At 38.0% G+C, this 17,073-nt stretch overlaps 2 protein-coding genes across 2 annotated transcripts in view; both read right to left on the reverse strand.

Annotated features, from left to right (window-relative positions):
• LOC111749251 (natural killer cells antigen CD94-like) overlaps positions 1-17,073 on the reverse strand; it is a 62,278-nt gene that overhangs the window by 16,258 nt on the left and 28,947 nt on the right. The window lies entirely within an intron of this gene.
• On the reverse strand, positions 3,849-16,422 carry LOC111749252 (natural killer cells antigen CD94-like). The gene is made up of 4 exons (XM_023542588.2): positions 15,975-16,422; positions 14,937-15,087; positions 5,146-5,250; positions 3,849-3,915 (listed from the first exon to the last, which is right to left on the reverse strand). Exons 1-4 carry the CDS (start codon positions 16,003-16,005, stop codon positions 3,849-3,851), a joined length of 354 nt encoding a protein of 117 aa, XP_023398356.2. The 5' UTR covers positions 16,006-16,422.

Raw genomic sequence — 17,073 nt, forward strand, 5'->3', positions numbered from 1 at the left:
GATCACTCGCAAGCTTTAAGATCCCAGACACTCCTCACCAAACAAGTATGTAGAACATTATCTTTATGAACTGTTATGTCAATTGACCTAATTGTCCCCCAGCACTATGGTCCTGAGCCTCAAGCCCAGTAACTTAGACCCACCAAGTGTTTGGACGTATGTCTAAGAAGTTTCCATTACTGTGCCTTCTAGGTGCTCTATTATATGTATGATTACATATGCAGCACATACAAATATGTATATACAAAGGCTCACAACTATACGTATATATGCACACACATGTACCCCCATACACCCTCCACACCTATGTAGCATACATATCTACCTGTATAACCACTCACAAATTGTTGGTTGTCATTACTGTTGTTGCAGAATTGTGTATGTTATACCATCTACCATGGTTGTCCTTTACTCGTAGATATCTATCCCTCAGTGTCTTCGTTTACCTTGGTCACATTGTGCTGACTTCTCCAATATTTTCTGTTGCCTTTACCAGAATTAACATGTGTCTACTATTTAGTGATTCTCCCTTTCTTCCCTCCCATCGCTGATAGCCATCAAAGAACACTGCTTTCTGTGCTTCAACTTACTCTTGAATTTTTATAAAGTGGTACCATGCAACATTTGCTCTTTTGTGATGGATTTATTTCACTCAGCATAATGCCCTCCAGATTCATCCATGTTAATTTTCACACGCTAGTCCTTATTCTTTATTATTGCGTGATGTTTCATTGTATCTATATACCAGAAGATCTACCCTTTCCTGGTTTTAGTGTTGGACAACACCAAATCAGCAGAAACCTGCCTAATTTTGCTCATTTTTTGTCCAATACGAAAATGTCTTAATTGGTAGGAGCTTAAGATTTTTTTTTTTTTTTGTTAAGACTTTGCCTACAGCTTTTGTATTTGGATGGAACAAATTTATGAAAATTGTGACAGAATAGACACAGAAAGGGATTATTCCTTGTCTTAGCCATCTAGTGCTACCATAACAGAAATACCACAAGTGGATGGCTTTAGCAAAGAGAAAATTATTTCCTCACACTGAAGTAGGCTAAAAGTCCAGATTCAAGGCATCAGCTCCAGGGGAAGGCTTTTTCTCTTTGTCGGCTCTGGAGAAAGGTCGTTGTCCTCAATCTTCCCCTGGTCAAGGAGATTCTCAGGCGCAGGGACCCCGTGTCCAAAGGACGCACTCTGCTCCAGGTGCTGCTTTCTAGGTGGTATGAGGTCCCCACTCTCTGCTTGTTTCCCTTCCCTTTTATCTCTTGAGAGATAAAAGGTGGTTCAGGCCACATCCCCAGGGAAACTCCCTTTACCTTGGATCAGGGAGTTAACCTGTGTAAGGGTGCTGCTACAATCCCACCCTAATCCTCTCAACGTAAAATTTCAATCACAAAATGGAGGGCAACCATAAAATACTGAGAAACATGGCCTAACCAAGTTGATATACACAATTGGGGGGGAGGGGAACATAATTGAATCCATGACATAACTATACTTTTAATACTATCAGGATCAGTTATTTTGAGGGAATTATTCTAGTTTTCCAGAACCATGTTTTGTGATATTTAAATCATTCATTATTTTCCTAGTTCATTGACTCAGAAGTAAAAAAGTCAGCAAAGATATTTCCAATAGAATAACTCTAGCCTCAAGTTACAAATATATACATGCACACAAACACATACCACATATATATGTATAAACCCACCCAGTGCTGTCAAGTCGATTCTGACTCATTATGTATACATATTTAAAAACTATTTGCCATTGAGTCAGTTCTGACTTATCGTGCCCTCATGTGTATCAGATTAGAATTGCACACCCAAGATCTCTCCGTTTCTTTCTCTCTCTCTCAATCCCTGGTGGTTCAGTGATTAAGTGCTTGGCTGCTAAATGAAACGTTGCTGGTTCTAACCTGCCAGCTGTGCTCCAAAGGAAAAAGATGTGGCAGTCTGTTTCTGAAAAGATTTACAGTCTTGGAATCCCAATGGGACAACTCTACCCTGTCGTATAAGGTAACTATGAGTCAGAGTTTACTTGATGGCAACGGATTCGGTTTTACGTACACACACACACACAGACTCATATACACCTACATGTACACATTATGTATCTAAGGAGTCCTGGTGACGCAGTGGTTAAAGTCATCAACTTCTAACTGAAATGGCAGCAGTTGGAAACCACCAGTGGCCCTGTGGAAGAAAGACATGGCAGTCAGCTTTCATAGAGGGCCTTGAAAACCCTATGGGTTCAGTATGAGTTGGAATCGACTTGACAACAGTGGCATATTTATATATATATGTTTTCATTGTTTTTATTTTTTATTTCTTCCTTTGATTCTTTGAAAACAGCAAACCAAGTTTGATTCCTTTTATAAATTTGTTTTTGAAATATTATATGTCCTTCCCAAAGATGCAAGAAATCTCCCCTTAAGGGTCCTCCCCTCCTCTAGTGTCCACTGAAGGTCACCATACTCTCTTTCCTGAAATTTCCTACTTATCCAGTGCCCTCGTTCAAGGCAAATGGCGAGTCCAATAAGTACAACGTCATTCAAACCTCAGCAAACACCTGGGGAAAGGAAACTGAGGTCCACTTAACACATGTACAGTGACATCTGGTGTCTTTTCACTATCTGCTTATTTATAACAACATTTTTCAGAACATAGTAACAATGAATATTTCAATAGTGTCAAATGAGAAATTTATTTTGATCTTAGTGTTTAGAAAAGTTTTGCATTCTCAGAGTAAAAGAAAATTGTCTGCATTGGGCCGCAGTTTATTATCTCCTTTTAGGCCGGGGAAGGGATTTCGAGGAAAGAAAAAGCACTGTGACATGGTTAAGAGTCTTTGTATACCTGTCAATAACAAACCTATTAGCAAACAATCATTTTTTATAGACAGTCCTTATCTACAAATTGTTTTCCATGTAATCCAACCCTTTGTTCATGATTGTTTATGGGAGAAAAAAAGGGATTTATGGGTCATGTTACCCTGGAAAATGTCATGCAAACCCTGTAAACATCTAAGTATGAAATGGAGATGTATTCCCCTCAATGATACCTATGAAAAAACTGACATATGGCACAAACACATACATATATGTTTAAAACCCATTACTGTCAAGTCGATTCTGACTCACAGCAACCCTATAGGACAGAGTAGAACTGCCTCACAGGGTTTCCAAGGAGCACCTGGTGGATTCAAACTACTGACCTTTTGGTTAAGCAGCTGTAGCTCTTAACCACTACGCCACCAGGGTTTCCATATATATGTGTGTGTGTGTCTATATATATATATATATGTATGTATGCGTGTGTGTATATATTTATGTATGCGTGTGCTCAAAACACTAACTTTCAGGAAAGCGAGGTGAGAATGAGACTTCCCTATATAGTATGCCATACAAAGAACTAAAATGAGATTCATATATATTATTCAATATTAAGTCAAATTTATTTAAAATTTTAGAGGGAATTTACAGGAATGTATTTGTATACATAAAACTACATAAAATTTAATATCAAAAACCCATACAATAATGTAAAAATAATCACAAAATTCTTTACCTTGATACATTATAATTTCAGGTATAGGCACAGACATTTTAACAATTTTAAAGTATGTGGCTTCAAATACATGTAAAGTGTATGAAAAGACATAAATGTGAACATTTTGCAGACCCCAGAAGTAGATAATTTGTATCTATGTAGGAAGTGGAGATACTAATTTTGTTAATCCTGGATCTGCATTACACCTCCCTGCTCCCCTTGCCCTGCCATGTCCCAAGAAACACTAAATAAGCTGTTGCTTACAGATATAAGGATTCTTTTCCCCACAGGGTTCATCTAAAACTCTTTGTTTGGACTATACACTATACAGTTCTTGGGGTTCAAAGCCTGAAACAAGGAAAATCTGCAATGAAGAAGAAAATGTTGACACGTAAGAAAAGGAAATGAGAATATTTATGATAATGTTGTTTTTGATTAAACAATAGAATTTTTTAAGTATTTGAATGAGATATTAATATATTAAGGCATGCATTTATTATGTTTTTTATTTAATAGTCACAATTTTTATGATTTCAGAATACAAAGTTACATAAAAAGGAGTCATCTCCATAATCATAGGATTGAGGCCAGGGATCTTTTTTTTTGATTAGTTGTAATTTCTGTTGTCTTTAATGGTTTTGATGTATGATATATTTACTTACATTTTGTTTAAAGATGTATTGGCTAATCTAGTCTAGAAAGATAAATCAAAGTGAACAATTTGTCACTGCATGATGTTGCAAGTCCCATGTTTAGAAGTAACAGTGATGTTCAAAGTTTACACGAATATAGAAGATAAGCCCAGAATCCACTACTCATCTGTCCGTTTGTCATACTGTGATGGCTTGCGTGTTGCTGTGATCCTGGAAGCTATGCACACGTACTTCAAATACCAGCAGGGTCACCCATGGTGAACTGGTTTCAAGGGAGCTTCTAGACTAAGATAGAATATGAAGGAGGACCTGGAAATTTACTTCTGAAAAATTGGACAGTGAGAATCTTCTTAATAGCAGTGGAACATTGCCTGATATAGTGCTGGAAGATGAGACCTTCAGGTTGGAAGGCACTCAAAAATGAGATGGATTGACACATTGGCTGCATTGATGAGCTCAAGCATAACAATGATTATGAGGATGGCACAGGATCAGGCAGAGTTTTGTTCTGTTGTATATAGGGTCACTATGAGTCAGAACTGACTTGGTGGCACCTAACAACAAGAGTAACAACAAGGCCAAGATACTTGAAACATGAGAGGATGCTGAGAATATTGGACTCCATCAAAATAAGAAATATATCACTTTTGTGGGCTTCCTCTATATATGGGAGCTTGTGGGCATGTAAACACAAAAAGTCATATATTAAAAGTTCTTCATTGACATCAGGATACCAACTTTCATGTCACTTGAGCAAAGACTTGGATTTTCTGAGTTGGGCTAAAATCGTATTTAGTTGCACCATTCTCCTTTCAGTCATGTTGTGCCTTAGACAGTTTACCTTTCTTGTAGTGCTCCTAGGTGGTACCTGCACTGATGAGATCCACAAGAACACACAAGATCACAAAGAACAGACAATGTATCTGAGTACAGAAACTTATAGATCCGGGGAGGGAGCAGAGCTGTCCTCCCACAACCGGGTGCTACTTGTTTCAATAAAAGAGATCCCAAGCCAGTAAAACTGTTGATGGTAGTTCAAAAAATCCTGCTTGGAAACGAGACAGACATAACAAGCTAACCTGAATCAACCGTAGGATTAATACGCATCAGACTTGGCCTATCAATCACACAAACCAAATTCATTTTTAACTTCTAACTTAGAAGGTGCAGTCGCAGGGCTCATATTTCTTTTAAAAGACACATTCCTTTATGAAGAAAAAAACAATACCAAAAAATCTCACTTCACACTGGAGTGAAATATGCTATAAAGGGAGTCAGAGTTTTCATGAAACACTTTCTTCATAGAGGATCACCACTGAAGTTTGATTGAAAATCAGAAGTTATCTTAAGGAGTAAATATGGATATAATCTACTAAACCTATACTCCACACAGGTTCTGCACACCGCTACAGAAATTTCCACCTTTTGTTAAGAAGGGGGCAATTTTTATGATGCAGTTTTTCTTGTTACTTGCTGTTAAGTCAATTTTGACTACTGGCAACCGCATGTGTTACAGTGTAGAACCACTCCATAGAATTTTCTTGGAGGTAATCTTTTTTTTTTTTTTTACATGTACTTTTTTTAGTGATTTTTATTGTGCTTTAAGTGAAAGTTTAAAAATCAAGTCAGTCTCTCACATAAAACTTATATACACCTTATTACATACTCCCATTTATCCTCCCCCTAATAAATCAGACCGCTCCCTCCTTCCAGTCTTTCCTTTCCTGAACGTTTTGCCAGTTTCTAACCCTCTCTACCCTCCCATCTCCCCTTTAGACAGGAGATGCCAACACAGTCTCAAGTGTCTACCTGATACAAGTAGCTCACTCCTCATCAGCATCTCTCTCCAACCCATTGTCCAGTCCCATCCAAGTCTGTTGAGCTGTCTTCAGGAATGGTTCCTGTCCTGGGCCAACAGAAGGTTTGGGGACAATGACTGCTGGGATTCTTCCAGTCTCAGCCAGACCATTAAGTCTGGTCTTTTTATGAGAATTTGGGGTGTGCATTCCACTGTTCTCCTGCTCCCTCAGGGGTTCTCTGTTGTGCTCCCTGTCAGGGCAGTCATCGGTTGTGGCCGGGCACCATCTACTTCTTCTGGTCTCAGGATGATGTACTTCTCTAGTTCATGGGGCGCTTTCGGTATCTTGGGCTCATAATTATCTTGTGACCTTGGTGTTCTTCATTCCCCTTTGATCCAGGCGGGTTGAGACCAATTGATGCATCTTAGATGGCTGTTTGTTAGCATTTAAGACCCCAGACGCCACACTTCAAAGAGGGATGCAGAATGTTTTCTTAATAGAATTTATTTTGCCAATTGACTTAGATGTCCCCTGTAGCCATAGTCCCCAAAACCCCGCCCTTGCTCCGCTGACCTTCGAAGCATTCAGTATATCCAGGAAACTTCTTTGCTTTTGGTCCATTCCAGTTGTGCTGACCTTCCCTGTATAGAGTGTTGTCCTTCCCTTCACCTTAAGTAGTTTTATCTACTATCTAATCAGTAAATAAACCTCTCCCATCCTCCCTCCCTCCTCCATCTCGTAACCACAAAAGAATATGTTCTTCTCAGTTTAAACTATTTCTCAAGATCTTATAATAGTGGTCTTATACAATATTTGTCCTTTTGCATCTGACTAATTTCACTCAGCATAATGCCTTCCAGGTTCCTGCATGTTATGAAATGTTTCACAGATTTGTCACCGTTCTTTATCAATGCGTAGTATTCCATTGGGTGAATATACCACAATTTATTTTTCCATTCGTCCATTTATGGACACTTTGGTTGCTTCCAGCTTTTTGCTGTTGTAACCAGTGCTGCAATAAACATGGGTGTGCATATATCTGTTTGTGTAAAGGCTCTTATTTCTCTAGGATATATTCTGAGGAGTGGGATTGCTGGGTTGTATGGTAGTTCTATTTCTAACTTTTTAAAGAAACGACAGATAGATTTCCAAAGTGTTTGTACCAATTTACATTTCCACCAGTAGTGCATAAGAGTTCCAATCTCTCCGCAGCCTCTCCAACATTTATTGTTTTGTGTTTTTTGGATTAATGCCAGCCTTGTTGGAGTGAGATGGAATCTCATCATAGTTTTGATTTGCATTTATGGCTAATGATTGAGAGCATTTTCTCATGTATCTGTTGGCTGCCTGAATATCTTCTTTAGTGAAGTGTGTGTTCACATCCTTTGCCCAAATTTTAAATGGGTTGTTTGTCTTTTTGTGGTTCAGTTTTAACAGAATCATACAGATTTTAGAGATCAGGAGCCAGTCGGAGATGTCATAGCTGAAAATTTTTTCCCAATCTGTAGGTGGTCTTTTTACTCTTTTGGTGAAGTCTTTAGATGAGCATAGGTGTTTGATTTTTAGGAGCTCCCAGTTATCTGGTTTCTCTTCATCATTTTTAGTAATGTTTTGTATTCTATTTATGCCTTATATTAGGGCTCCTAAGGCTGTCCCTATTTTTTCTTCCATGATCTTTATCGTTTTAGTCTTTATGTTTAGGCCTTTGATCCACTTGGAGTTAGTTTTTGTGCATGGTGTGAGGTATGGGTCCTGTTTCATTTTTTTGCAGATGGCTATCCAGTTCTGCCAGCACCATTTGTTAAAAAGACTATCTTTTCCCCAATTAACTGACACTGGTCCTTTGTCATATATCAGCTGCTCATACGTGGATGGATTTATATCTGGCTTCTCAATTCTGTTCCATTGGTCTATGTGCCTGTTGTTGTACCAGTACCAGGCTGTTTTGACTATTGTGGCTGTATAATAGGTTCTAAATTCAGGTACAGTGAGACTTCCCACTTACTTCTTTTCAGTAATGCTTTACTTATCCAGGGCTTCTTTCCCTTCCATGTGAAGTTGGTGATTTGTTTCTCCATCACATTAAAAAATGTCATTGGAATTTGGATCCGAAGTGCACTGTATATACAGATGGCTTTTGGTAGAATAGACATTTTTACTATGTTAAGTCTTCCTATCCATAAGCAAAGTATGTTTTCCACTTATGTAGGTTCCTTTTAGTTTCTTGCACTAGTACTTTGTAGTTTTCTTTGTATAGGTCTTTTACATCCTTGGTAAGATTTATTCCGAAGTATTTTATCTTCTTGGGGGCTACTGTGAATGGTATTGATTTGGTGATTTCCTCTTCGATGTTCTTTTTGTTGATGTAGAGGAATCCAAGTGATTTTTGTATGTTTATCTTGTAACCTGAAACTCTGCCAAACTCTTCCATTAGTTTCAGTAGTTTTCTGGAGGATTCCTTAGGGTTTTCTGTGTACAAAATCATGTCATCTGCAAATAGAAATAATTTTACTTCTTCCTTGCAATCGGATGCCCTTTATATCTTTGTCTATCCTAATTGCTCTGGCTAGGACGTCTAGCACAATGTTGAATAAGAGTGTTGATAAAGGGCATCCTTGTCTGGTTCTCATTCTCAAGGGAAATGCTTCCAGGCTCTCTCCATTTAGAAAGATGTTGGCTGTTGGCTTTGTATAAAAAAAAAAAAAAAAGATTTTTTTTTTTTTGTATACATACCCTTTATTATGTTGAGGAATTTACCTTCAATTCTTATTTTGCTGAGAGTTTTCATCATGAATGGGTGTTGGACTTTGTCAAATGCCTTTTTTGCATCAATTGATAAGATCATGTGGTTTTTGTCTTTTGTTTTATTTATATGGTGGATTACATTAATGGTTTTTCTCATACTGAACCTACCTCGCATACCTGGTATAAATCCCACTTGGTCGTGCTGGATTATTTTTTTGATACATTGTTGAATTCTATTGGCTAGAATTTTGTTGAGGATTTTTGCATCTATGTTCATGAGGGATATAGGTCTGTAATTTTCTTTTTTTGTGATGTCTTTACCTGGTTTTGGTATCAGGGATATGGTGGCTTCATAGAATGACTTAGGCAGTATTCCGTCATTTTCTATGCTCTGAAATACCTTTAGTAGTAGTGGTGTTAACTCTTCTCTGAAAGTTTGGTAGAACTCTGCAGTAAAGCCGTCTGGGCCAGGGCTTTTTTTTTTTTTATTGGGAGTTTTTTGATTACCTTTTCAATCTCTTTTTTTTCTTTTGGGTCTATTTAGTTGTTCTACTTCTGATTGTGTTTTTTTTTTTTTTTTTTTACTTCTGATTGTGTTAGTTTAGGTAGGTAGTGTTTTTCTAGCAATTCATCCATTTCTTCTAGGTTTGCAAATTTGTTAGAGTACAATTTTTCATAATAATCTGAAATGATTCTTTTAATTTCAGTTGGGTTTGTTGTGATGTTATTTGTTTCCTTTCCTGTATTTCTTTAATCAGTCTGGCCAATGGTTTAACAATTTTGTTAATTTTTTCAGAGAACCAGCTTTTGGCTTTGTTAATTCTGTCAATTGTTTTTCTGTTCTCTAATTCATTTAGTTCAGCTCTAATTTTTATTTTTTATTTTCTTCTGGTGCCTCATGGCTTCTTTCGTTGCTCGCTTTCTATTTGTTCAAGTTGTAGAGACACTTCTCTGTTTTTGGCTCTTTCTTCTCTATGTATGTGTGCATTTATTACATAAATTGACCTCTGAGCGCTGCTTTTGCTGTTTCCTAGAGGTTTTGGTAGGAAGTGTTTTCACTCTCATTGCATTCTGTGAATTTCTTTATTCCCTCCTAAATGTCTTCTATAACCCAGTCTTTTTTGAGCAGGGTATTGTTCAGTTTCCAAGTATTTGATTTCTTTTCCCTGATCTTTCTGTTATTGGTTTCTACTTTTACAGCCTTGTGATCTGAGAAGATGCTTTGTAATATTTTGATGTTTTGGATTCTGCAAAGGTTTGTTTTATGACCTAATATGTGGTCTATTCTAGAGACTGTTCCATGTGTACTACAAAAAAAAAAGCATAATTTGCAACTTTTGGGTGGAGTGTTCTGTATAAGTCTATGAGGTCAAGTTGGTTGATTTTAGCCATTAGGTCTTCCGTGTTTCTATTGAGCTCCTTACTGGAGGTCCTATCCTTCTCTGAAAGTGGTGTGTTGAAGTCTCCTACTATAATTGTGGAGGTGACTATCTCACTTTTCAATTCTGTCAAAGTTTGTTTTATGCATCTTGCAGCCCTGTCATTGGGCGCATAAATATTTAATATGGCTATATCTTCCCGTTAAATTGTCCCTTTAATCATTATGTAGTGTCCTTCTTTATCCCTTTGTGGATTTAACTTTACAGTCTATTTTGTCAGAAATTGATATTGCCACTCCTGCTCTTTTTTGATTGTTGTTTGCTTCAAATATATTTTTTTCCATCCTTTGAGTTTTTGTTTGTGTCTCTAAGTCTAAGATGTGTCTCTTGTAGGCAGCATATAGACGGATCGTGTTTCTTTATCCAGTCTGAGACTCTCTGTCTCTCTATTGCTGCATTTGGTCCATTTACATTCAGAGTAATTATAGATAAGTGTGTGTTTAGTGCTGTCATTTTGATGCCTTTTTGTGTGTGTTGTGGACAATTTCATTTTTCCACTTACTTTTTTGTGCTGAGAAGTTTTTCTTTGTAAATTGTGTGTTCCTCATTTTCATAGTAGTTGAACTTATGTTTACTAAGTCATTATGTGTTTCTTGGTTTTTATTTTGAGTTATGGAATTGTTAGACCTCTTTGTGGTTACCTTAATATTTACCCCTATTTTTCTAAGTAAAAACCTAACTTGTATCTTCCTATATCGCCTTGTTTTCCTCTCCATATGGAAGATCTATGCTTTCTGTGTTTAGTCCCTCTTTTTGATTATTGTGATCTTTTAGATAATGACTTCAATGATTCCCTCTTTTGAGCATTTTTTTCTTTTTAAAATTAATCTTAATTTGTTTTTGTGATCTCCCTATTTGAGTTGATATCACGATGTTCTGTTCTGTGACCTTGTGTTTTGTTGGTATCTGATATTATTGATTTTCTGACCAATTTCCTTTAGCAATTTTTGTAGCTTTGGTTTGATTTTTGCAAATCCTCTAAGATTATGTTTATCTGCAAATTTTTTAATTTCACCTTCATATTTGAGAGAGAGTTTTGCTGGATATATGATCCTTGGCTGGCAGTTTTTCTCCTTCAATGTTCTATATATGTCATCCCATTGCCTTCTTGCCTGCATGGTTTCTGCTGAGTAGTCTGAACTTATTCTTATCGATTCTCCTTTGCAGGAGACCTTTCTTTTATCCCTGGCTGCTTTTAAAATTTTCTCTTTATCTTTGGTTTTGGCAAGTTTGAAGATAATATGTCTTGGTGATTTTCTTTTTGGATCAATCTTATATGGGGTTCGATGAGCATCTCAGATAGATATCTTTTCACCTTTCATGATGCCAGGGAAGTTTTCTGCCAACAGATCTGCAACTATTCTCTCTGTATTTTCTGTTATCCCTCCCTGTTCCGGAACTCCAATCACATGCAAGTTTTTCTTCTTGATACAGTCCCACATGATTTTTAGGGTTTGTTCATTTTTTAAAATCCTTTTATCTGATTTTTCTTCAACTATATTGGTGTCAGTTGCCTTATCCTCCAACTGCTCTGCTCTGCATTCCAATTTCTCGATTCTGCTCCTCTGACTTCCTATTGAGTTGTCTAATTCTGTGATTTTACTGTTAATCTTTTGGATTTCTGAATGCTGTCTCTCTATGGATTCTTGCAGCTTATTAATTTTTCCACTATGTTCTTGAATAGTCTTTTTGAGTTCTTCAACTGCTTTATCAGTGTGTCCCTTGGTTTTTTCTGTAGATTGTCTTATTTCATTTCTGAGGCCATCCCTAATGTCTTGAAGCATTGTGTAAATTAGTTTTTTATATTCTGCATCTGGCAATTCCTGGATTGTATCTTCATTTGGGAAAGATTTTGATTCTTCAATTTGGGGAGTTGTAGAAGCAATCATGGTCTGCTTCTTTATGTGGTTTGATATCGATTGCTCTTTGTGAGCCATCTAAAAGTTATTGTAATGATTTATTTTATATTTGCTCACTGAGTCTTATCTCATTTTGTTTTCTTTCAATATACTTAGATGGGCTACTAGATTGCGCTGTTTTGATTGTTGTAGCCTTTGAATCACTTATGTCCTATTACCAGCTGGTCTGGGCTGTTACTGGATATATATGCCTAAGAGTCCATTCACTATTCTTGAATAGAATCAGCTTAGGTGTTCTGATTTTAGGTCACCAAGTGTGTGGTGTAGACTGTCACCTATTAACCTCGAGGGGTAGTGGAGAAAGTTGTGTGCACCAGATTCTAGTAGCAGCAGGAGATCACACTCCGGGGGGGGGGGCAGGATGCTGACAGCCTTCCCCCATGTGCCACTGAGGTAGGTGTGGCTCTATTTCTAAAACACTTGGTGGGTGGGCTCTGCAGCTGTACCTTAGGGACCCAACGCATCTACCTCTGAAGATTGGTAGGCGTCAGTATCTTCAGACCCCTTTGGCAGGTGGCCAGGTGGTTTGAGTGGAGCTTCAGCCCTCAGTTCCCTGTTATGGATCAGTGAGGGCTCTGTTTAATAGGTAGAGATATCAGACCTGGAAAACTTGTCTTTCCAGTTATCTGCTAAAACAACTACAGTCAGATCTCTATCAGAATTTCCTTTGCATTATAATAGCTACCTTGTTCCCTGTAGGGATGAAAGCCAAAGACTGAGGATCTCATATGCTTGGCTAGAGATGGTTCTGTATTTACATTCCAATTTATGGAAATCAGGGAAGGATTTGTCATCCCTGGTTTTTAGTAGCTGCTTCTCTCAGGCCAGGAGAATTGGTTAGGAAAAGCAAAAAAAAAAAAAAAAACCCAGAGGACTTCACTCCCTGGCCCAGGAAATTCCAATGTTAATGAAGCCACCTGGGAAGGGAGGGGAGGGATCAGACAGATGGGAGAGTGTAGCACCCAGGAATATAGACAAAGTTATTTATCTTGCTTGGTTGAGATTGCCCCTGAGGGTCAGGCCCGCGTCCTGTGCTTGTGCTGTCTCAGAAGCCGTGGTCAACTCCTCCGCTCGCAGTCCAAAGCCCAACATCAATGTTCCCCGGCTGGGACACCACACTCCAGGCTCCAAAACCAGTTGCTGCCTCCAGGTGACTCCTCCTCCTGTCAGTCCCATTGTTGCGCTGCCTGCATGCACTGGCTGAGCTTCCCCCGAGTTCACTTTAGAGGGTTAGGGCTGCGTCCCATGTTTGCACCATCTCAGGAAGCAGTGCTCAGCTCCCCTTTGCCCAGTCCAAAGCCTGGTACCAAGGTTTTCTGACTGGGACACTGGCTCCAGGCTCCGAGAACAGTCGCTCCTTCTCCATGGTTGCTCGTTCTCTCATCAGCCACGTCAGTGTGCAGCCAGCTTGTGCTGGCTGAGTCTCTACCGAGTTTACCCCAGGAGGCTAGGGGTTAGGGCTGTGTCCCGTGCCTGCCCCACCTCAGCAAGCCTCAATCAGCCCTGCCACTCGGCACCAGGGAACCACGAGGGCTTAAGACTGTGGAGCCAGATGCCAGTTCCAGAAGTGGTCCCAGCTTCAGGGTGTGGCTTTTCGCTCCCTGTCACTCAGGTCAACTCTTTAGATTTGTGTTTGATGGCCAGGGCTTGTAGATTCTCATGTGTATGATCGATTCACTTCTTTTTTGAAGTCTTTGTTGCAAGAGGGATCCGTGGTAGCTTCTACCTAGTCAGCCATCTTGGCCCTGCCTCAGGTGGAATCTTAATGGAAGAAGATTTCCAAGGCTTTCTTCCACACTGGTTGGTTTTAACCACCAACATTTAGATTAGCAGTTGAGTGCAAACCTTCTGTGCCATTCCATATCCGATATGTTGGTTCCACAATATATGCCAGAGATAGGACTAAAGCTAGATAATTACAAAAGAAATTAAACTCAGTTAAAAGAAGTAAAGAGTACTGTCATTAGGTTGGTTGCTTGAATGAGTAAAAGTAGTGATCTCACATTTCTTTTTTGAGTTTTCACTGAAAAGTTTTTTTGCACTTTATCTAACATCTTGATTTTTATTCCCATGAAGTAAATCTTTGAGGATTTTTATGAGGTTTATAATAATTGTTTCAAGGTACAGGGAATTAATAGATCATTTTTCAAATTGTGAAAAAAAATTATAAATTTTACGTTATGGGAACAGAGAGAGTTCTCTTACCCACAAGACAAAGTCATCTTATTAAATGTTAGAAATCTATGTGCTGTATAATCATAAATATATATATAGTTTTAATGCCTATAGTATGTCTTAAACTATAACTAACCTTTAGAAGCAGCTTGCCTTGTTTCACATAATTGCATCTAGGTGATCAGACTCCCTGAAACACAGAAAGGTTAATGAATATGTCCTGTTTCCAAGAGTCCTCAGGACTTGTAACTACGGCTCACGGATTCTGTGACTGTCTTAGCAAGGCTTCTATTTCAGCTTTGATGATGTTGCAGCACATACCGCTCTCTTACAGGATTGATGTACTCTGGCACACTCAGCCTATCAAAGGTTTTTTGCTCAAAGTAACTAATAAAATTGTAGATAAGCACTTTGAAATTTGTATTAATTGGAGTATTCATTTCCACGGTAAGTTGTGTGTTGCCCCAATTTGCAAATTTACCATTAAACCTCCATAGCAATCTGTTAATGGTGTTCTGGGTTGTTTATTTTTGAGAAAATATAACCACCCGTGGGCTTTCTGACTAAAGAGTTGCGTCAAAGAGCTCAGCTTATTTTAATGCTATATTTTTCTAAGTTAAAAAGAAATGTGGGAAACAAAAATAAAGTACGTGTCAATTCATCTCTGCTTTTCAGCTGAAGTAGACTGGAAGTCTGAGAAGCACAGAAATTTCTACTTTCTGCCCAAGTTTTTTCTGCATTAAAAATTAGGTAACAGCTGCATCGGTACCCAATCCACTTTTCTGGACAAGAACAGCAGTCAGAGTCTAAGAAAAAACAAAACAAAACATGATTGATGGCTCTGAACATTTAAAAATTTCAATGCTATTTACTTATACAAAAATCATTTGTTTTTTATTCATATTTTCTACAAATTATTCTTTGAGAATCTACTGTATATGTTTACACCACAGCAGGCTATGTTCAGAGAATATTAATGTGACCAAGTCAGAAACGATCTTTATCCCCATGGAGTTTATATTCTAGAGCTCTGGTCAGAATTACATAATTTCCAATCATGTATTAATTACATTTAATGATGCCTTTGGTAAGTATACAAAATATATTCATCATATTTAAGACAGCATGTAGTAGGACATGGGATGGGAGAAAGCTAGAAAAGTCTTTTTTTTTTTTTAGTTTTTTCAGAAGAGATCCCAAAGCTGAGCTCTGCAGTATAAACAGGGTAACTAGATCAAGGATAGTCTTTAACGGAGAAAGCATTTTAACATATTTCCTGATTCAGAAAAGAATAAAGTGCATTGAAGTTTTTCTGGTGGTACAGTGGTTAAAGTGCTCAGCTGCTAACTGAAAAGCAAAAGGTTGGTCATTTGAATCCACCAGCTGATCGGTCAGAGAAAGATGTGGCAGTCTTTTCCCATAAAGATTGCAGTCTTAGAAACCCTATGGGGGAGTTCTACCCAGTCCTATAAAGTTGCTATGAGTGAAGTATGGAGACTACCTCCCTGGAGTTCTATGATGAGTCCTGGAGAGAATACTGTAAGAAATAATTAGAAATGTAGTTATTTCGGTGCACATTTAAGTGAAGCCATGAGATAACAAAATATTACACATTAGTAAAATAAAATCTTTATTACTAAATGGTTTTATCATGGTTTTGATCTTTATAAATACTTGCCTAGAGAAACTTGCCAATTATTCAATAAAATTCCCAAGACAGCCATCAGCAAAAGACATATTCCTCCTAAGATTCCAGAAATCAACCTCCATATAGTGGTCTGAAAAACTAGAAAAAGAAAAATAGGGCAAAGACTTAAAGAACAAACAAAGAGACTAAAGTTTTTAAAAACAGAAGCCAATTAGAAAGATTCCAAAAATTTTTTTGATTTTATAACACAGTTGTTTTGTCAATGAAATATTGAAAGATAGACATTCAACTCAGGACTCCACCCGATGCCAAGGTTTCTATGTGGTGTACTTTATTCTTCAGTGAGACTATCCATACATTTTCTGTGCTATCCTCTCCGTCTCTAGAAGACAGTAAAGCAAATTTACCACTATTTTTTTTTACATTGGTAAAGAAGCTTCTAGAGTAAGAAGAGATCAATAGGCTCAGCTTCTGTTTTATGAACTTATATAACAGACATTTAGTTTTATTCTCTCAACAAAATGAAAAAATGAAAAGTATGATTGCCATTGGGAAGATGAGAAAATTGAGGGTTCAAGAATAACATTATTTTCTCCCAGTGTCAAAGTGAGTAAGTAGCCATTTCTTGAGTAAGATATCAAATTAAAGGGTGTCAGGGAAACCAAACCCTGGTGGTGTAGTAGTTAAGTGCTACAGCTGCTAACCAAGAGGTTGGCAGTTCAAATCTGCCAGGCGCTCCTTGGAAACTCTGTAGGGTAGTTCTACTCTGTCCCATAGGGTTGCTATGAGTCAGAATCGAATCGACAGCAGTAGGTTTTTGGGTTTAGGCCCAGAGTCTTTCATTTAACACTTTCTGTCATTGTCACGGACAATAACACTATCTGGAGTGTGTCCTTCTGCTAATCTTAGTGCAGGCTCTGCTCTGAGAAATGTCTTCCTGCTCATAGCTCTGTGGAGGTGTTATAGCGAAGAGATGAGATAGGAGCACTCTGGACCTGGTTGGAGACGTTCCACAACCAATGCGTGGCTAAATACCCTGGAAAGCTGGATTTGTATTCCACTACGTTGAATTATGACACATAAACAACCTTTACAACAAGAACATTACATTTTCTCTTACCCAAAATTATTTGCTTATGGACTT

The sequence above is a fragment of the Loxodonta africana genome, chromosome 4 (assembly GCF_030014295.1).
Source record: "Loxodonta africana isolate mLoxAfr1 chromosome 4, mLoxAfr1.hap2, whole genome shotgun sequence".
NCBI lineage: Eukaryota > Metazoa > Chordata > Mammalia > Proboscidea > Elephantidae > Loxodonta > Loxodonta africana.

What these genes read in the sequence shown, in the direction of transcription:
- LOC111749252 (XM_023542588.2), bottom strand. Translation starts at nt 16,005, where the DNA reads ATGGCTGTCTTGGGAATTTTATTGAATAATT. An exon ending in CTGAAAAGCAGAGATGAATT is followed by an intron (nt 5,251 to 14,936) that starts GACACGTACTTT and finishes CGTTTCCAAGCA; the next exon opens with GGATTTTTTGAACTACCATC. An exon ending in TCTGCTCCCTCCCCGGATCT is followed by an intron (nt 3,916 to 5,145) that starts ATAAGTTTCTGT and finishes TCTTCATTGCAG; the next exon opens with ATTTTCCTTGTTTCAGGCTT.